The sequence below is a fragment of the Numenius arquata genome, chromosome 2 (assembly GCF_964106895.1).
Source record: "Numenius arquata chromosome 2, bNumArq3.hap1.1, whole genome shotgun sequence".
NCBI lineage: Eukaryota > Metazoa > Chordata > Aves > Charadriiformes > Scolopacidae > Numenius > Numenius arquata.
This window is the reverse complement of record NC_133577.1, coordinates 2676173-2698642: the sequence shown is the minus strand read 5'-3', so window position 1 is coordinate 2698642 and position 22470 is coordinate 2676173. Positions and strand designations below refer to the sequence as shown.

General features: G+C 43.5%; 1 protein-coding gene across 1 annotated transcript in view; it reads right to left on the bottom strand.

The window, feature by feature from the left end:
* Positions 1-282: 282 nt before the first annotated feature.
* AKAP7 (A-kinase anchoring protein 7) overlaps positions 283-22470 on the bottom strand; it is an 84310-nt gene continuing 62122 nt past the window's right edge. The window contains exons 8-9 of the mRNA XM_074166984.1: positions 1120-1783; positions 283-873 (exon numbers count right to left, since the gene is read on the bottom strand). Coding sequence (XP_074023085.1) covers positions 1581-1783 — 203 coding nt within the window. The 3' untranslated portion in view covers positions 283-873; positions 1120-1580. The remainder of the gene's footprint in view (positions 874-1119; positions 1784-22470) is intronic.

Genomic DNA, 22470 nt, shown 5'->3' with positions numbered 1-22470 from the left:
CCCAAGGAATATGATTATTTTCACCAGAAATCTTAATTGTGGCATCCCGGCTCCAGTAAAGCCAATGAGAGTCTGCCATTGAGATCAGCGGAGCCTGAATTTCAATTTAAAACATTCTTGCATTAGTGTAAACATCAGCAGAAACAACACGTCGGCATCTATACAAGTATTCAAGTGCTGTTTAAAAAAACAAATAAAAACCAGACAGTGCAAACCCAAAACATACCCAAAAGGCAGATAATTAAAAGAGTTGGGGTTGGTTTTTTTTTTTTTTTTCAAATATACAATTTAAAGTATTTAAAAGCATTCATTTTTTTTTACAATTTGTATATCATTGTTAGGGAAGGGATCTATGCAGAAAAAATCTGAATTCTTTGCAATGATAAAGGAAGGGCACAGTGTTTGCTCCGATTTGTTTGAAACTAGTATTTTTCCCCTTTCCATATACCTGCCCATCGAAGCCTGTTTCAAATCAGCGCTGAGGAGTGGCTGCACTTCATCGTTATCAAATAAAATCCCGCTGTGCGAGTATTTCAGCCCGATTCCTCAGGAGCCATTTACACCCAGTCATATTTCCAGTAAAAAAAGAAACAGAAAGGAAAATTTCTTGAAGAACTTTTCTTTTTTTGTCTTTAAACAACCCGATGAGGTTCTACACGGTGACAATTCCCAATCATGCATTTGGAGATCCAGAGTCAACACAACTTATCCATTTACTGCTCGGGTTGGGCCCGTCTTCAAACAGTTCTTTGCTTATTTTCCTGCGGATTTCGGGACTGGATAACAGCTCCTTTATCCCATCCAGCCTGGATAACAGGGCTCGCGTTTCTCTGTGCAAAGCTTCCTTTACTAACTCTGCTTCACGGCTCTTTCCTAAAGGAAAAGAACAATATAATACATTTTATAACAACTAGCGTCGTTAGGGTCATTAATTACGGAGATAAAGAGATCGTTATCTGGTTTGGACAGTGTTAACTGCTCAGCCTTTTGCCCGTATCGATTTTATTACAAAAAGGTACTTTGTCAAAAAAATATAATTTACATCAACAAATGCTACCAAAACAAAGTAAAGGAGAGCACGGAGTCGCGTTTCAGAGCCGCTCCTGCCCGGTTACATACTGGGTAATAGTATCTGCCGCGGGAATTTTTAGCTCGGGGCTGACGGCTGTTGACCAGGAAACAGCACGTGCTCTGCCCCGGAGCGAGCGGCCCCGCGGGCATCGCTTCCCCTTACGGCCAGGCCTCTTCCAGGGCCATTCCTGACAATCCCAAAGGCAAACACAAAGTTTCTCCTCAAAAGCAAGGAAGGGACTCTTGGCCTCAAGAGCCAGTGAAGACCGGAGCCGCCTGCTTCACCATTCTTGTCCTTTTTTTTTTCCACCGTCCGTCCCTCCCAGCGTTCAACAAATCTCCAGCGGTGCAAGCACTTATTAAACCCAGTGTCCTTGGATGCAGAACACACTTTTGATAAGAGACTGGCAAAGCAGAGCACCCGTCACCCGTCACCACTTAGCAAACTTCAGCGGGGCGGCCGGGACACCTTTTTGTGGTTATTCTCGGTGGGATGTTTGCCCCCGGCCTCACTTGCTGTTATCGTTGTCGCTCTCCTTCTTAGTGCCGCTCGCCGCTGCTTCGCTTTTTACGGGGCTCCCATCAGCCTGTCTGGTTTTGGTTTGCGTTTCTTCTAAATACTGCTGCACGGCCTTCAGCACGGCGTTCTCCACCAGCCTTTTGCTGAGGCTCACCAGCTCGGCATCGTCGGGCTCCACCGCCTGTTTTTCACCTACGTGTCACAACAGACAAGAGAAGGAACTCATTGCCACGCAAAGGGAGCAGCCCCAACACCAGGCCGAGCTGGACTTTAAGTTATTAGTGTTTCTTCCTGAATGTAAAGGGCAGTTTCCCCCCCTTCTCGAGCTCTGAGTCAAAAATGTTTCATGAAGTGTATCAGATCAAGATATTTCACTGCTCATCATCACAGAATCACAGAATGCTACGGGGTTGGAAGGGACCTCTGGAGATCATCCAGTCCAACCCCCTGCCAGAGCAGGGTCACCCAGAGCAGGTCCCACAGGAACGTGTCCAGGTGGGTTTGGAATGTCTCCAGAGACGGAGACTCCACCACCTCTCTGGGCAGCCTCTTCCAGGGCTCTGCCACCCTCACAGGAAAGAAGTTCCTCCTCATGTTGAGATGGAACTTCCCATGTTCAAGTTTGTGCCCGTTCCCTCTTGTCCTATCCCTGGGCACCACTGAAAAAAGACTGGCCCCATCTTCCTGACACCCACCCTTTGAGTATTTATAGGCGTTGATCAGATCCCCCCTCAGCCTTCTCTTCTCCAGACTAAAAAGACCCAAGTCCCTCAACCTTTCCTCATCAGAGAGATGCTCCAGGCCCCTCATCATCTTTGTAGCCCTCTGCTGTACCCTCTCCAGCAGTTCCCTGTCCTTCTTGAACCGGGGAGCCCAGAACTGGACACAGTGCTCCAGATGGGGCCAGATGGGGCCTCCCCAGGGCAGAGCAGAGGGGGAGGATGACCTCCCTCCACCTGCTGGTCACACTCTTCCTGATGCCCCCCAGGTTACAATCATTATTGTAACACTCCAGTAAAAGCCTACTATGAGCCAACACCACGAGCACCCACTTGGCTTAGAAGGAGAACGCAAATTTGGTTTCTTGTGGCCAAAAACCACCCATGTCCATCTGAGCGAAGATGAAGAACCTGGCACGCAATGAGTTTACATTTTAGCAGCACTCCTAAAACTTAGCTGCCCCTGAATTTTGCATTTTGCTTAATAAATCTAAAAATCTTCTCCCTGTTTATTCACTGCTTGTAATTCAAGAGTTTCTCACGGGGAAAATGACTGAAATATTCTAAGCGCAGGTTAGAAATTTTTTTCTAAACAAAGCATAAAATTTGGAAAAACCATATGCTCCCTCCCCGTCTCTCTTGTGTCTTCTAACTTAAAGCTCCTGACGCTGATGGAACGCAAGGTCCAGCAAGTCTATTCTTAGGTATCTGCTGATAAAAGCAAAAAGCTGGCATTTCCCTGCTTTGTTAAGAGTTCACATGAATAAACATGGACAACAAAATAACCACACACATAGTGAGGACTCTCATACACACACGTGTGTTAGAAATTGTACTTTTCCATTAGTCTCTTTCCTAATAAACCATATAACCTACCACAGCATCCTCCATTTATGAAGAATGCATCCAGGCAAAGCAGATTTTATTGTCCAATCTCCACTGGCCATGGAATTTGTCACTTTGCAATTTCTTGCACTGGGTAAATAACTGTTTCCCTCCATCTAAATCTAAAGGCCACGCTTTTTCATGTCCTTTTCTGGAATTAGCATTCTGCCACCAGTAATAAGAGGCTGCTTAGTCACACACATCTGGTGAAAGAGATACCATTGTATGCTCTCAGCACAAAGCTTTGCACTGTTCAATTATCCAAATTTGCTCTTTTTCATGTATGTAAATTTATTCAAGTTTGCCAGCACGTATAGACTGTAGTTATAAAAGACTTTAATTAGTCTTCTTAGTGGATTGCACAACCCAGGAGTGATTTCACTGATATAATTCATATGGGCATCCTGCTCTAGAAAGCAAGAGAGACCAAACTCTTCCAGTTCTGGGCCTCCACAGCTCTTACTGGGGGGGGAGGAAGAATTGCGCTGGAGAGGTGTCAGACTAGATCTGGGTAAAGCATTTCGTTATGTTTTGGAACAAGTTTGGGAGAACAATCTCAAAATTATTTAAAAAGGCAGCTACGGCAATAGTTTTGGTTAAAACAAAATTTTAAAAAAATATGAGAAAATATTAAAAATGGATTTAGCACTTCCAAGAAGAAATATTTTAGGTTAAATTCCCCAAAGCACTCAGAGAGCTACGTATTCCACATTACCTGGCTCACTGCTTCCCACGTTCCTTCACTGTCTCCAAAACCTGGGCTTAAGCCCATCCTTTAACTTACTTAGAGGAGGGACTTAATTCAGGCTCTTATCTCTCAGGAGTCCTAAGATATATCTGAGCAGCATCTCCTCCCAGCTTTTATCAATTGATCCCACACGGTCCTTTAAACGCCAGTCCTTTGAATCCAACCTTCCTTTACTTTTATTAAAGATGTTTGACAAAATGTTTTGGTTGCCCCAGTCTATTTATTCACTAGAAAAAAAACCAAAAAACCAATAACACTGTGGTTTCCAGTTGGAGAGTTTCTTATTTTTCAGAATTGCCGGTGAATCACAGAGCTCTAACGATCTGTCCATGCAACTCTGGCCAAAATCAATAGGAAATACGGCGCTCGGTCACTCTGACACTTGGCCCCATAGTACTTAATATGCAGAATAGGACTGATCAGCCACAGACGCCTCCAGATACCACAAAACAGAAGTGATTGCATTTACTCAGAATGTAATTCTACTTGTAGGACATGATATATTACTCTTACAGTCTAAAAAAGGACAGAGCTCTTCTCTCATCAATACTTTCTGCAAAACATTTCTCATTTACATTTATATGTATAAAATCCATACATCTACTATTACTTTTAAAACTTCAAATTAAGTAGGTAGCTCACTGTATTAAGTAATTTCTCGAGCATGAAAAAAGCCAGACTACTTAAAATAAGTATTTTAAAAGTACAGTTTATATAGCTGCAGAAGAATATTTTGGGGTTTTTCTGTCATTGTTTGTTTGTTTTTAATATTTTGAGACATTGATGGCTCACCAATAGCCTGGAGCGGAATCTATAGCATCTCCTAAGTGAGCTCTGCACTCCCACTGGGAAGACATCCTCAAAATCCAACCTGTATGTGCACATCCCTGTATGAAGAGCACCCTTGGATTTATCCGGCCCGTGGGGCTCCGTGATTCACTCCTGCTCTGTTTATATTCTCCGAATCCCTAAACAGCAGCTGTGAGAGTGTGTGTGCAAGGCTGAGATTCATCGGCAAGGTATAGCATCGTATCATTCCTATTTATGACTGTTGGCAAAAGGAAATAGGTCACGTAATAACAACGGGGATCAATCATCTGTATTTGTGTCTGTATCTACCACACACGTATGTCCTATTTGTATCTCCCTCCGTGCTGCATCTGCTGCTTGCCTGCTGCTTCGATGTACACAACTCCTTTGCAACAAGCAAATACTTCTTTATGTAGACTGTCCTGTTATAGAAATTATCAGGGTATCAGTAAAAAGTCACTGTAGATATGAATAGTTTAGATTTAAATAGGAGGTTTAAAAATTCAGAGTTGCTTTGTTTGTAAACCCTGAAAAGGGAGCAGAAATGCCACGTGCACTGTCCTTGCATCCACGCTGTGCCTCTCAGTATGGACTGGGCCACCACTTTATTTCTCTGCCTGTGAATGAAAAACTTCCACTGCCTTCTCCTGCCTGTGGCTTAGAATAAAAATGAAAAAAAAAACCAACAACAACAACAACAAAAACTCTTTCATTTTGTTTATTCCAGAATTTTCCTCTATAATTCTCAAAAGACGAAAACAAATTCATACTCTGTGAATGTATCTCAGTGATCCCGTGCTTTTTATTACAGAAACTGTCCTGAAATCACCACCATTTTTTACAAAAGGGAATTGTCAACCGCACAGAATTATTCAAAAGGGGCTTTCTGATCCTACAGCGTGCTGCTGGCAATTATGGACACAAACCAGATCCCTGCCACCAAATCCAAGCTCAGATTCCAATTCACTGCTGTATCTCTCTCCTGGACCCAGTTTCCTCTCCGAGTCTGCACCCCCTCACACTTTACGTGACACTGATCCAGAGTCAGAAACACTGTGTTGGAACAAATCATATTTTGTGGTCCTTGTAACAGCATTTTCAGCCTGTTTCAGAGTCCATGTGGATGTCAGACTGGACATTAGGAAACAATTCTTCACAGAAAGAGTGGTCAGACACTGGAACAGGCTGCCCAGGGAGGGTGTTGAGTCACCATCCCTGGATTTGTTTAAGAGTCGTTTAGATGTGGTGTTGGGGGATATGGTATAGGGGAGAACTTTGTAGAGTAGGGTTGATGGTTGGACTCGATGATCCCAAGGGTCTTTTCCAACCTGAATGATTCTATGATTCTACAGATATCTCAGATTAGTTACTTGGATCCCTCTCTGTTTTATACTACTAGTCCATTTTTTGAGAGAGATTTAATGCAAGGACCCAACAATGGATCCCTTCTACAGGAAAAGCCAGTTTTACAACTTTTTACCAGCTGCACTCCCAAGACAACGTTCTGCAATCCTTGCCTCATGGCCTCCACACACTGGGTTTTGTTTTTCCTTCCAACAATCTTTCATCACATCGCAATGATGCCAACATGGGGCAAATTATAAAGGAGACTCTTGGCATTTTGAATAGGTGGCCCAGAGCAGCTGGGAAGTCCGTACTCCGGCAGCAGAGGTCACAGCCCATGCCCTGGGGAGGGCTGTGGGAACAGACATGTCTCCATCAACACTTCGGTTCATCGGTTTCCTATAGATTGTTCTTACAAAATCTAGAAACAAACAAAAAAACCACTAGGGACTCAGGCAATCTTTCAAAATCTAAACATTAAGATATTCCTTCTGAATGCTGGAAAACTTCATTTTTCTACTGACACTGTGCCTCTTACTGGCACCGAGCGGGCGAGCCAAGCTGCTGTTGCATCCACGCAAAGCTTTCACCACAAGATTCCCTTTCTATGGGTGACTCCAACTTGTAATAATCCCTTACTATAAGATTATTAACCCCTCTGTACAGGGTCAAAGGCTTTGCTGGTGTGACGTGAAGTGGGGCTAGAAGGAAGGAGACAATTACCCTAACTGTTAATGGACTATCAACTATTTCTGCATGTGGTGGGGTTGGAGAAAACAAAGGAAGGCCAATAGAATCATAGAATGGTTTGGGTTGGAAGGGACCTTAAAGATCACCCAGCCCCAACCCCCTGCCCTGGGCAAGGACACCTCCCACCAGACCAGGTTGCTCAAAGCCCCATCCAGCCTGGCCTTGAACCCCTCCAGGGATGGGGCAGCCACAGCTTCTCTGGGCAACCTGTTCCAGTGTCTCATCACCCTCACAGCAAAGAATTTCTTCCTAATATCTAATCTAAATCACCCCTCTTTCAGTTTAAAACCAATACCCTTCATCCTATGGCTCCCCTCCCTGATAAAGAGTCCCTTCCCACCTCTCCTGAAGACCCTTTTAGAGACTGGAAACAAATGGGAGACAGATTTCAGTGTGTGAATTCATATAGCTTGTGATGTCAATGGTTGTGCCTTTATCATGATTCTCTACCTCTACGTCAGCAGGAAAAGGCCTAAGAGTGAAGACATGATGGATACTCCCAACGCCCAGGGAGACATGGACTACTGCGAGGCCGCAGCCTGTGGAAACATTCAGCTTCTGCTACACGAGACCTTCGTGTCTATGGAATCTGACTCCAAATTAGATTAAATCTCTTTGACTTGCGTGGGAATTGGATGAGGTTTCCACAGCTGCGTACAGAAGCGCAATGTCCTATGCATCAGACCAATGGGATGAACATTTTCTTCACCGAGGAGTTTCAGATACATCTGGTAAGCCCTGTAAGAACTATAGCATTGGAGAAATACCGCCCTCGCCTCACCGCGCAAAGACAGTGAGTCCACAGTCCATAATAAATGGAATATTGAGCTATAACCAGGCACCAGACCGTACGCTTCCCACCCTTGCCACAGCCTGCGAAGGAGCCAGCACATTCAGGATCACGGCTTTGAAGTAACGAACACAAACATGAGCGTGTGCCCACATCTAATCAACACAATAAGCACAGACAGGAAAGTCACGGCTCTCAGCATTTCCTCGTTAATTAGGAAGGACTTCCATGAAATGTCTCTTGAGTGGCCACTTAAGGAATTGGCACACATAAGGCCCCGAGAGGAAGGGTGAAATTATAATCACATTATGACACGACGGTGATGAAATTTGTGTTGCTGGACGTTCGCCCGTGTAATTTAGCTCTCCTCTTAGAAATATAACAAACTTCTGGAGTTTTACATACGTTACTCTGTAAACACAGGCCTGTCTAACAGGGCAATACCAGCCTGTCCTTTGTGCTGACTACACGGCTTTCTAGTTTGCTAGAAAGATTTCTTTTTATTATTATTTTATTTGGCCCACCATGGAATAAACCCAACAAAAATAGGGATTTCTAGTAAAGAGGAAATTAAGGGTGTTGTGGCTGTTCAGGGAAAATGATGCTCTGGCCCGTTTCTGTGATGACAGCAGGAATACCTGCAACTCCCTTTGAGCTGGAGGTTTGGCAAACATGGGAAAAGTTTGTTTTGTTTCAGACAAAACCCTTTGAAGGTCAGCGATGTAGAATTTCTGACCATCTCTAACTACATGTGGAGAAACAGGATGGGCTCTACTAAACCTACTCTTCCTCCCACGAGCACTGAAGGATGTGATGCCACAGGCAAGAGCCATCAAAAAAAAACCAAAAAGAAAAAAAAGAGGTAACTAAGACCCTACTCCTGGCATACCAGGAATTCTGTTAAATATCTTGGGTTTATTTTGCTATTAAAAAGAAGGAAGTGGTGAGCAGGAGTCGCCTGGGCCAGCAGGGCTACTGGGGAGAGCGGGAATGTTCCTCGTCCCTCCAAGACACAGCCAAGCAGGAGCCTCCTGCTGTTTTCAGAGCCTGGGAGAGAGCAGGCTTCACAGGGAAAAAGCTAAATCCTGGTAAGATGATAAGCAACAAATTCAGACACCTTTTTGGTCATAATCAATTGCTCTGCATCATAGGGTTTTTGGTGACTGCAGCCACATGAAGTCAGAGTAGCTGCAGCTGAAGCGTTAAGAACGCAGAAAGCAGGATGACAGTTCACTTCATCTAATCCACAGGAATTTAAAAATTGTTGCTAGAGCGTAGCATAAAGAGAGACCACTTAATGAAATCTGTGGATGAGAGAAATTGAAACATCTCCATTTCATAATACTAAATTTAATGCAATCAATCCTTCACATAAAATAACTAGACTTTATAATCTAGGACAAGAAAAAATTAAAGAATAAGAATACTAGAGAACAACACTCATTTTTTTCCCACCCTGTTTTCTTTATGAATAGTGCATGTATCTGAAGTTGATGAACATCACCTCGTAATCAAAATTAACGTTATTCTTGAGTCTGCTTCACCATTAGAAATCAAGAATAATTGAGTCCTGATTATTTGTTTAAACCAGCAGGCCTTACTTTCGCATCCTTCCTATGCTAAATATCAAATAGTTGTAAAAGCATTTTCTTTGTGAAGGAACATAACCAACATTTCCCTACCTGCAGCAGCAGTTCTTTCATGTATTTCCCTAGAGCTCTTACACTGCACTCCAGCAAAAGAATCATTCCCTCTCTCTCCTAGAGAACAAGTCCTATGAGGAGAGGCTGAGGGAACTGGGCATGTTTAGTTTGGAGAAGAGGAGGCTGAGGGGGGACCTCATTGCCTTCTACAACTCCCTGAAAGGAGGGTGTAGAGAGGTGGCTGTTGGCCTCTTCTCCCAAGGGAATAATGACAGGACCAGAGGAAATGGTCTGAAGTTGGGGCAGGGGAGGTTTAGATTAGATATCAGGAAGAATTACTTTCCTGAGAGAGTGGTCAGGCACTGGAACAGCCTGCCCAGGGAGGTGGTGGAGTCGCCATCCCTGGAGGGATTTAAGGAACATGTAGACATGGCACTTCAGGGCATGCTCTAGTGCCCGAGACTGTTGGGTTGTGTCTGTTTGTGGGTGGGTGTGGGGTGAGGTTGTGGGTGTTTGTTTTGTGTGGTTTTTGTTTTGTTTTTGGTGTTTGGGGTTTTTTGTTGTTTTTTTGTTTGTTTGTCTGGTTTTTTGTTTTTTTTTTGTGGTTGGACTCAATGATCTCAAAGGTCCCTTCCAACCAAGAAGATTCTGTGATTCTGTCATTCTCTTCCCCCATATTTCTACTTCCTCAAACTCAGTGAGTCAAGGCCTGTTCTAGCAGCCTTTCAGTGAAATCAGTCCAGAAAAATACATCTGCTATTCCAAAAACTGAACTAATCCTCAGAATCACAGAATCACAGAATCACCTAGGTTGGAAGGGACCCTTTAAGATCATCTAGTCCAACCAATGAAAAAAAAAAAAAAAGAAAAAACAACAAAAAAACCCCACCACCACACACACACAACACACCACACACAACCCACACACACACCACCACACCACCCAACACTAATCCATATCCCCGAGCACCATGTCAACTCCTCTCTTGAATACCTCCAGGGATGGTGCCTCAACCACCTCCCTGGGCAGCCCATTCCAATGCCTGATAACCCTTTCAGTAAAGAAGTATTTCCTAATATCTAACCTGAACTTCCCCTGGCGTAACTTGAGGCCATTACCCCTTGTCCTGTCATCTGTAACTTGGGAGAAGAGACCGACCCCCGCCTCTCTACAGCCTCCTTTCAGGGAGTTGTAGAGAGCGAGAAGGTCTCCCCTCAGTCTCCTCTTCCCCAGACTGAACACTCCCAGCTCCCTCAGCCTCTCCTCACAAGACTTGTGCTCCAGACCCCAACTCACAACTTTTAGCAACTTAAACTCTGTACCCTAACAGATTGCTCATTACCATGCCTTAAAATTGATGATTCTCTTCTTACTCCCTTTTCCATTTGCAAATTTTGTCGTCTCTACCTACACAGGATTCACAACTCTACCCCTTCCTCTTCAGCATCCTAATAATCCTAACTCTGTCCCATTAACATCAATGGAGAACTGCTGATTTATGCCAGCTGATCTTCTGGTCCTTCATTCCTAACAGGCAAAACAGTTCTAATTTGGAATTTCATCTTTGTTCCCTCATTCCCTTTTATTTTCAAGTAATATTCTTCTCAGCCTTTCTCAAACTCAGAGGAAAGGAATAAAGGTTGGATGTTTGTGCCAAAACCAGTTTTTGTGTTTCTTTTCAGTACATTCAGAACAAACCGTGAAATCAAAAGCAGGTACTTTTGCTTCACTCCAGCTGAACAGCAACGCATTTCATTCCACAGTTCCCTTTGCCTTTATGTTTTCCACATAGAAAAGTTCTCCCACTTCTATGTTTGGCTCCAGGGGCCACGAAAAGCTCATGAAGGATGAGGAGAAGGAAGGAGATGGGCAGTGTTTCCCCTCAAGAGCAAATTATATCATTTGGAGACTTCCCGAGATGGGTAAACACCTACAATTATAACAGAACACACAAAACACGTGAAGAGGGCACACAGGTGGGATGGACAGAAAGTAACATGTATTTCATTAAATCAGAGGGTCAACTGTGTTTCAGAACATGTGAACACTACACTACATTTCATTTTAACAAGAGAAAGGTAAAGCCATCTGGTCTACTAACGTCTTTTAGGAGGGTGTTCAATCACCTCGTACAACTGCAAGAATAAACTTTTCATGTTGTGCTGGGAAAACCTCTCACATTCTATTAACGATGTGTACGTGAAAAGTAAAAAGGGGGCTGAGAGAAGAGAAAAAGAGAGGCAAACCTTTCTGATTGCATTAGGCCACACTGGATGGTAATGGATTTTTAAGACAGTACACAACGTTACTCTTTTGCTGACTGTCCTCAGCCAGAGTAAGAGCTGCAGAAAATATGCCTGATACTTAACATGTTTTTGTTCAAACCTCGTGCTTTTGTACTGGAGTGGAAAATTGAATAAAATGCCATTTAAAAAAAAATATTGCTATGATGTGGAACAGAGTGAGTAACACAATAATAGACCGTGGCATAAGACATTTATCCTGTTAGCAAAAAGATGCTCATGGCGAGAGCACATGAATTACCCAGGTCTGAGGACTTCAACTCCCAGGAAACTCAGCAAATGCCCAGATCAAGTTCACCTGAGACCAGCAGATATTCACAGGGATTAAGTCATCAGCAGAAAATATAAAGTTAATGGTGGATTTTGAGGGACTGGCATCAAGAGGAGATATGTAATAAGAAGGGAGTTTTCTCTATGCCGATTTAGGAGAGCAATTCCTAAGGTGACGAGAGTGACAGGCAGGGCCAGGAGCCTGACAAAAGTCCAGCTGCATCGGCAAACAGATTTACAACTCTAGAAGCACCAACTATATAAAAGACTGGCAGTGCCAAATCTATCACTGGTATATAATATATAATATTATAATAATATATATAATCTATCACTTAAATCACTTCTAGTGATTTAAGGCCCAAGGATTTCGTCTATACTCAAATGTTTATCAATGGAATTCATCTAGATTTTAAACAACGTTTGTGGCTTCCGTTCCATTTTCCTGTTGTGAAGGCAGGGTGACTTCCTAGCCCTTTCTCCAGGCTAAGATCACAGCATTATACGACCTTTCTCCTGTACCCTCAGTTCCTCTAAATCACAGTCTCTTCTACAGTTCAAGCTTATGGAAACAGAACCACTCAAATTTTAGGAACAGCAAAACTGATTAGGTATGAAATATTACTAAACCAGCAGTAATCAGCTGCTGAAGAAGGCGCCAATGCGCATTATTGTGATACTTTTCAAGATATGTTATTTTCCACTTTGCCTATAATAATTTCACAAATAATGACAGACCGGTGTCATCTAAAGGACAACCCCTCACCGGACCAAAGACTTTTTGTTTTCTTTGCCTCATTTTCTTTGTTTGCCTGCATTAATCTGAAAAGCTCGGTCACAACATTGCAAAACGTGGAGACTCTCTGCAGTCCGGCGTCTGTCAGTGGCAGGAAGCTTGCCCTGAAATATATACAAAATGTTCTCTCTCGTTCTTATTTCGCATGATGCAACAGAAGTCACCCTGTGCTATCTTAACAGTTGCTTAATCACATTAACCAGTTCCTCCTCCTGCCTTTTGGCTTTGGAGCTTTTTTTTTTTTTTTTTTCCCCCCCAAAACTAGCTAGTTCCTACTCCGGGAGCACACCTGGTCATTCCGGGTCAGAACAGAAATGTCAAATTGGAAAGTCTGATTATTTGTCCAGATTTTGGTTTCTAGAGACCTTTAATGAAATGAAACAAAATTACCCGTTTTCTCTTTCCTAGTTATATGGTATCTCTAAGAGAGGCTGTGCAGACCACTTTTATGATGTTTTTTAATTTTAATATTTTAATGGTTTCTGGAACAAAGGTGAAAACATGCCTGCCTGCTTCCAGGAATACCACTCTCCATTAGAAAACGAAGCACTCAATTAGCTAGCAGCATTAGGCATTGCAAGTAAGACAGTATAAGAGGAAAAAAAGCACATTTAAAACATCAGGTTAGGAAGAAGGAGACAAAGTACCACATTTGGGCTGTATATAACACTTTCCCACTCCCAAGCGTGGCTATTCTATTTCTGTGATAGATGTTTTTTCCATATGTTACAATTCCTACATTGTGAGTGGCTCCTCTCTTGAGCTCACAGGGATCAGGCTACGGCAGGACTCGTCATACAGCCATACAATAAGCCAGAGCAAATGAGTATCTAAATTAAGGTAGTGGTTTGTATATAGTAAAAAAGAGTGGTATTTCATGCTTGGCATGTCACACTTATTTGGCTGCAACACGGATTTGCTCATGCATCGCTTTTGAGGAAAATTCAGCTTAGGTTCTATGTTGACATTAAACAAAACACCTATCCTCACAGTAACATGAATCATAGAATCGCACAACAGTCTGAGTTGGAAGGGACCTTAAAAATCATCGAATTCCAACCCCCTGGCATGGGCAGGGACACCTCCCACCAGACCAGGTTGCTCAAAGCCCCATCCAGCCTGGCCTTGAACCCCTCCAGGGATGGGGCAGCCACAACTTCCCTGGGCAATCTGGGCCAGGCTCTTACCACCCTCACAGGAAAGAATTTCTTCCTAAGATCTAATCTAAATTTTCCCTCTTTCAGTTTAAAACCATTCCCTCTCGTCCTATGGCTCCCCTCCCTGATCAAGAGTCCCTCCCCATCTCTCCTGGAGCCCCTTTAGGGACTGGAAGGGGCTCTAAGGTCTCCTGGGAGCCTTCTCTTCTCCAGGCTGAACAACCCCAACTCTTAGCATGATTAAAGCTTAAAGAAATGGAAAGGTAAAATTCATAACTAAATATTTAGACTTTCCAACACTTTCTGTTTTTCACGGCAGGTCTTATAGTGCTTCAGAAAACCTTCGACTGTTTGGTAAGCAACAAGTGGCATGATTTGTACAGCGAGTGGAGAGGCACCACACCAGAGCACACATACAACTCGGTCAACTGAGAAAGGAGCATATAATAACGAATACAAATATGAGAAAAGGGACTAAGGGGATTTCCATTATACAGAATGGGGTATTTGCATGTTGTTTACTGGGAATATAGGGCAGCTTTTAATACTACCTGATAGCAACAGCCTGTAATTTACCCTTTGGAAATCAATAAAAACATGATGTTGTAGCCTTTGCCTTATTCAGCAGTACGTCAGGGAGAAGCAAGCAGAGCTCCTCTGAGAGCCCAGTCTGCCTCTAACTGCGGCAATGGTGTTATTAAGATAAGCTTTAAATCATCTTAACAGCTTAAAAGACAGAATATCTCCTACCTAGGTGTATATGGGGTGAATACAAAACATATTTTCCACTAATGAGCAAAAATTTTTAACCTGCATGCTTAGAAAAGTATGAGAAATCTAATACAAGACTTCCTCTTCTGAAGTGGAACATCGGCATTCAGGGCAGCCAGTGAAGTTCCTCTCTTCAATTCACCCAAGACATGTTTATGTATGCTTATTTTGCCTCTTGCCCTTTATTCTCCCTTTCAAACCCAAAAGGATACGGGAGAGCAGCAGACACGCTGCTTGGGGAAAGTAGTGTCAATGCAGAAAATTTAAAAGTGAGCTTATTTTTCTTCCAGGCTCACTCTCGCTTTAAGGAATCACATTGGAATTCTCCTCCAAGAGCCACAGGAGCAGACTACCACAGAATCACAGAATGACATGGGGTTGGAAGGGACCTCTGGAGATCATCTAGTCCAACGCCCTGCCAGAGCAGGGCCACCCAGAGCAGGTCCCACAGGAACGTGTCCAGGCGGGTTTGGAATGTCTCCAGAGACGGAGACTCCACCACCTCTCTGGGCAGCCTCTTCCAGGGCTCTGCCACCCTCACAGGAAAGAAGTTCCTCCTCCTGTTTAGATGGAACTTCCCATGTTCAAGTTTGTGCCCGTTCCCTCTTGTCCTGTCACCGGGCACCACTGGAAAAAGACTGGCCCCATCCTCCTGACACCCACCCTTTGAGTATTTACAGGTGTTGATCAGATCCCCCCTCAGCCTTCTCTTCTCCAGACTAAAAAGACCCAAGTCCCTCAGCCTTTCCTCATAAGAAAGATGTTCTAGGCCTCTCATCATCTTTGTAGCCCTAACCAGGGCTTTGTAGCCCTAACCATCAGCCCTACCAGCCTGATTTTTAACACCCAGGGCTGTGAGAACAGCCTTTACCCGGGCTCCTTCCCTCGCTATGTACGTACTTCCAAAAAGGATTCCAGCTGGAGCTGGCAATTTCTTGGCTTGCCTTCTAATCTCGCCGAGATTATTTATAGAAGGTCTCTTTTTAAAGGGGCTGGCTGATATTCCCATCCCTCTCGGCTGCAGGGACTCTCACAGCCGCGACGCTTGGCAGGGCCGGGGCCTGGGTGGGTATAAATCAGCGCTATTCTTGCTCACCGCTGCGAAGGGTTTCACTTTGACATTTTCACTCCCGCTTGAATCATGCCCCAGATAATCTGTCTCACTTTCATGGCCTTACTTGCGTGTTTAGCAAAAAATCTCAAAAAAATATTAGACAGCTTTCAAGCACTGCAGGACTCAATGGTGTATTATTATTTTTAATTAATATGAAATTATTAAAATTCCCAGTTCAGTTACAGTACATTGGAAATTTTTTCTGAGATTTTACCACTCCCAGAAAAGTATAATTTTTATTATACAGAAATAAATTCATAGGCAAAAGCAACATCTATTCCAATTCATGTTATGTTGCAAATTAACAGACAACAGTTAGCCGTCAATTATTTCCCTTTTACAAAAGATGAAAAGCTATTACCCATTACAGTATATTTAAAAAGATATATTTATTCATTTCTATTCAAGTTTTTGTTCTAACTTTAAGCCAGAGATTTACAAAACAAACCAATCGCATTTGAAATATTTGGCCCCATGAGAAATGGCGCTCACCGTTCTTTGGTCTGTACTACTCTCTGGTTCCTACGGCCACGAAGCAGCACAATTTGGAATATTAAAAGCAATTTTCAGTTGTAATCTGCCACTGCAGCTGGTGGGCCACAGAAATACCGAGGGCTATTGGAATAGGGCCTGGAGAATAAATCCTATGAAGAGCGGTTGAAGGAGCTGGGACTGTTTAGTATGAGGAAGAGGAGGCTGAGGGGAGACCTCATCACTCTCTACAACTACTTGAAAGGACGCTGTAGAGAGGTTGGTGCTGGTCTCTTCACACAGGTAACTAATGACAGAACGAGAGGGAATGGCTTCAAGCTCCAACAGGGTAGGTTTAGACTGAACATTAGGAAAGAATTTTTCACAGAAAGAGTGGTCGGGCATTGGAACAGGCTGCCCAGGGAGGGGGTTGAGTCACAATCCCTGGATGTGTTTAAGAGCCGTTTAGATGTGGTGTTGGGGGATATGGTGCAGGGGAGAACTTTGTAGAGTAGGGTAGATGGTTGGACTCGATGATCCCAAGGGTCTCTTCCAACCTGGATGATTCTATGATTCTATTCTATGAATGCTGTTGCAGCAGAACTTGCTCATATTCCAAATCATTGGAAAGTTTCCTTTTTCCTAGATTTTGGATATATTCTTGGGCATTTTCCCCCCCCATAACAGGTCAAGGAAATGACCTACGGTGGACGTAATTTATATCGATATAACCTAAGAAATACAGGGCTCAATTCTGTATCTACTGAAGCTTCCTCTCTCCTCAAACAGTTGCCAATTAGTTTAATTGAAGGAGCATCAGTGTGCTCACTCAGGGGATCAAGAAAATACTACTTTTCCTTTGGAAGCTGCTCTTCTATTCATGCGGTTCTTTGAATGAAATACCTTCCGGAAACAATGAATAAAACGTCTGGCCAATGTCACGATTCGAAACTTCTCCGCATGAGCAAGTTTCCAGCACATTACTTCTTCACACGGGCTGCCTGACCTTGGAACAAGGTGTACTAAAAAAAATTACTTGGCCATAAATTTTAAAAGAGAGAGCGAAAGCATTAAAACAAATGACAGAAATAATTCATTGCATCAACGTGCAGTAAAATAAATATTTTAAGGAAGGTCCCTCTCCTTGACAGTGCTGTATGTATAACAGCAGCAATACTGCCTGGAGTGTCCTGTTTTGGGCCCTCATCACAAAAAAAGACATTGAGGGGCTGGAGCGGGTCCAGAGAAGGGCAACGGAGCTGGTGAGGGGTCTGGAGCACAAGTCTTGTGAGGAGCGGCTGAGGGAGCTGGGGGTGTTCAGCCTGGAGAAAAGGAGGCTGAGGGGAGACCTTCTCGCTCTCTACAACTCCCTGAAAGGAGGGTGTAGCCAGGGGGGGTCGGTGTCTTCTCCCAAGGAACAGGCGATGGGACAAGAGGAAATGGCCTCAAGTTGCCCCAGGGGAGGTTCAGATTGGGTATTAGGAAAAATTTTGACATGGAAAGGGTTGTCAATCCTTGGAATGGGCTGCCCAGGGCAGTGGTTGAGGCACCATCCCTGGAGGGATTTAAAAGACGGGTTGACATAGTGCTTAGTGACATGGGTTAGTGATGGTTTTTATCAGAGTTGGGTTGATGGTTGGACTCGATGATCTGAAAGGTCCCTTCCAACCCAGACAATTCAATCATTCTATCATCTTTTACTGCATTTTATTTCCACACAGAAAGAATTGCATAACCGTAGTATAACTGATAGTGCCTTTTTCATAACCCCCTCAACCAGCAGCCCATTAGTGTGACAACAAGCTGACCAGTCCCAGCAGCGGTGACCTTTGTATGGGCTCACCCAGATCACAGGCTCCGTTCCCATAAGCTGCAAACAAGCCTTTAGCTGTAAACAAAGCAACTTCAATGCTGTCTCTCATCTTTGCTCAATGAAAAATCCCATAACAGAGTTATCCACTGCAGTGCTAACATGATTAAAGAGTGAAGAATCTGCTCTGCTAAAATTAAATAGATTATTTTACCTGAAAATCAACAAATGGCTCATAGAATGCCCTTCACAACAGAAATGAGGTATAAACTTGCATCAGTTGTTTCACTTTCTTCCACGGCTCTGAACATTCCCAGACTAGCATTAAATAACTATCAATTCTTTGGCAATAAACTCATTTCTGGAATTCTCAGAGAATTATGGTTTTGCAAGTCAGAAGAGGATGGGGAAGCAGACAAATATGAAGATAAACCTTTTATGAAATGTAAGCTTGATAAACACTGCAGCACCTTGGAAGATAGCCAGACAATGAGCAGTTCTGCACTTTATCCTGTGGGGCAGCAGCCGTACGGGGCAATACAGCTGGGAGGGATGGCCAAAGGGACATACACAGTCCATACACCTCGCAGAGACCTGCCCTTCCAACTAGTCTTGCTGCGGTTCCTCGAGAGGAACTGCAGGTTCCAACTGAGGTTGGACCACAACCAGGCAGGTCCTCCTTGTTCTCTCTGAGTCCAGGGTAGATACAGAGACACCTTTTCACTGTTCTGAGAACGCTGAATTTAGCAGAAAGGTTGACCAACGTGATGTCTATGTGATTTAATGTTTGAGCCACAAGTATCAGTGGATCAATCTCCACTCCTGGAGGTGTTCAAAGACCAGGCTGGATGGGGCTTTGAGCAACCTGGTCTGGTGGGAGGTGTCCCTGTCCATGGCAGGGGGGTTGGAACTGGATGGTCTTTAAGGTCCCTTCCAACCCAAACCATTCTATGACTCTGATTCTCTCTCTCCCGCTGTGTTTGGGACCTAACACAGCTGCAGAGCTGCTGACAGTGAACTAACAGTAGCATGTGAACCGAGAATGGCACACTTGGCCTCAATACAGAAAATAAATGCAATTTCAACAATATGGGAGGAATCTATGCAAACACTTCTGTGTCATCTGATAACCAAAAGTTCCTTATTTTTTCCACCTATGCAAAGTGATAGTTTGGCAATTATGCTGACCATAAGACGGACATTAAGCCATTTACCCTTGAATACTTAAGCTAATGGGCAGTCTAGATACAACAGACAGGGACAAACAGGCCACAAAAATACCCAGGAGGGAAGTTTTAAGAGGGTCTTAACCATCAGCACGGATATTTTCTGCAACCAGCTCCTGGTGGCATCCATGGAAGACAGAAAACAACCCATATATCACAGTACCAGCAGACTGTGCTCAGGGACCGGGTGGTTCTCCTCTTGCTACGCAGAAGAAGTGTTGGTACCTGTCCCATCACGAAGCTCATCACCTACACCCATTAGCTAGTACTGCTCTTCTGCTTCCTGCAGCTGACCTGAAATGAAATCTCTTCCTGACTTCTCATGGGTAATTCTCCGAGTCCTTTCATACAAACAGGTTTGGTTAAGGGCTTTGCTCAAATTTCTCAGTGTACAGTAGTTATGGATCACTGTGGTCCAAAGTACTCTCAAATGAGGCCTTCAGCACCACATATATCTCTATTTCATACATAAGTGCACGTTACAGAAAGATTAGACTTTCAACTGAATTTACAATTTTCACTATTTTAGAACAGTTACAAATTAACCTGGACATTTTTTGATTATGAACCAAAGAACTCCCTGTCTTTGCTCATGTTTCCTTGCAGGAAAAAAGCAGTTCTGCCATACCGCTAAATAAATTATAGAATAAACACCGCTGCTTTCTCCCCCACTCCCTCCCCATCAGTAACATAACCTAATAGCAAGGCAATCGCATTTGACTTGATTCATCTCCAGAATTTCTAGTTGCAATTCATTTTACACAAAAACATCCTGCCAGGAAGGTGGAAGGGAGCCTAACATCTGCAATCTAATAGATTATGGAGCGAGCCAGCCTGCTGCACACTCCTGAAATAGCAAACCATAGCCTAGTTTAAAAAAATGATATAATTCTGTGCTCAAAATTCCTTATACACAAATAAAAACTGGTACAAAAAATTAAATTCAGTAAGCTAATTTAATCTCTTTCCACAGGCCACATCCACGGATAGGATGCAAATTTGGACTTACATATGTTTGGATTAAACATAAAGGGAGAAACAAAAATTGAATTTCACTTTTCAATTAAAAGTCAAATGCCACCTAAAACCACTATAGATCAGTCACTGGGGGAAATTCAGCAATGTGTGTTCATACAACAAAGGAGTATTTTCTGAAAGCTGTTATCAATTAAAAAAACCAACCCAACAACAAAAAACTAAACCCAAACGCAAACAAAAAACCAACCCAACCCAAAAATGTAGAGAAATTTCTATTTCAATTCCAAGGAGGCCTGCCTATGGCATATGGTATATCTAACAAGTTTAAAAACTCCCCAATTTCAGAGTCGCCAGTAATCTTTATTCTCTTTACTTAAAGGTGACTATATTTCCCCATTTTTTGAGACCACAAATAGGCATACTTGTGATTCATAAACACTAATGACAGTCTTGGTTGTCATCAGGCCTTAGTTAGGCTTATTGCCCTGGTCATCAAACATAATGGTGCTGGTTGCAGAAGGAGAAAGACTTGTATAACTCTGACATGGTAAGTATTCAACAGTTAGAAAATTTAGTGGTCCCAACCAAAACTTTCTTTTCTTCCAATAGAGAATGGAAGCAATGGTACCAGTCGAATCACTCTGAAGTTCTAGGAGGTTGATGGTAGGACTTGATGATCTGAAAGGTCCCTTCCAACCTAGACAGTTCTATGATTCTAAATAACACCTAGTTGCTATTCAAAATGTCATTTCGAGGAATGCACCTTTCCTGCAAACTATTTTTTCATCCACATCATGCACCTCTTTGTGTATATCTTGTGTGTGTGAGGGAACGTATGCGTAGAGTGAAGAAACAACATTAAACAGGGAGATTGGCAAGACGGGGAAGAATATAAGCACTGGGGAATGGAGTGTATACGGGACTCACCACGCTCAGCTGACGAGTGGGTGTTCTCACATTCAGGGAAGAAGAAGGGAAAAGGACAGTGTTGTTATCCTACCAGAGCAGGTATTGCAACTAAGAGTTAAAACCTCCCAAAACAGAAGTGAAAAGGTCACACAACCTGTGGGACGGGGAGCTCTCAGCACTGGAAACTTGTTAGACAGCCCAGGGAATGTACAACGGTATTTAACAAAGGGGTTTGACGGGCTATTTGTGGTAGGGAACCTGTCACGTCTCATGACAGAAAGCCAGACAATGTGTCTGTTATGTGGCTACAGCACAACTGCAAAATAATTCATGATAAATTACAACAAACTGCAAATCTGACCAAGTCATTGATTCGTAAATGTGACTTTCAGGATTTTCAAAATCAGTTTAAAGACCTCAATAAAATAAGTTGTGTTTCCTTCACTGAACTTTCCTTTTTTTTACCCTCAAAAACCAATCCCTAGTTAGATACCGATAGGTAATTTTTAGTCAGACCCAAAAGAGCAAGACCTGGAGTGTTGGAGCTTGCCTGGTTCCTGCCCACAGGGTACGTAGCAACCAGGGCCCATGCTCATCTACTTATTTCCACACCTATTTGCATGCGTTATATTCAATGACACCAAGTTAAGCAGGAGTGTTGATTCCCAGGAGGATAGGGAAGCTCTACAGAGAGACCTAGATAGATTGGAGCATTGGGCCAACATCAATGGTGTGAGTTTCAACAAGGGCAAGTGCCAGGTTCTGCACTTGGGCCACAACAACCCCATGCATCGCTACAGGCTTGGGGAAGTGTGGCTGGAAAGCTGCCTGGAAGAAAGAGACCTGGGGATTCTAATTGATAAGCAGCTGAATACGAGCCAGCAGTGTGCCCAGGTGGCCAAGAAAGCCAACAGCATCCTGCCTTGTATTAGAAACAGCGTGACCAGCAGAAGTAGGGAGGTGATTGTCCCCCTGTACTCAGCACTGGTGAGGCCACACCTGGAGTATTGTGTCCAGTTTTGGGCACCTCAATCCAAGAGAGATATCGAGGTGCTGGACGAGTGCAGAGGAGGGCAACGAAGCTGGTGAAGGGCCTGGAGAATAAATCCTATGAAGAGCGGTTGAAAGAGCTGGGACTGTTTAGTATGAGGAAGAGGAGGCTGAGGGGAGACCTCATCACTCTCTACAACTACTTGAAAGGACACTGTAGAGAGGTTGGTGCTGGTCTCTTGGCACAGGTAACTAATGACAGAACGAGAGGGAACGGCTTCAAGCTGCAACAGGGTAGGTTTAGACTGAACATTAGGAAAGAATTTTTCACAGAAAGAGTGGTCGGGCATTGGAACAGGCTGCCCAGGGAGGGGGTTGAGTCACCATCCCTGGA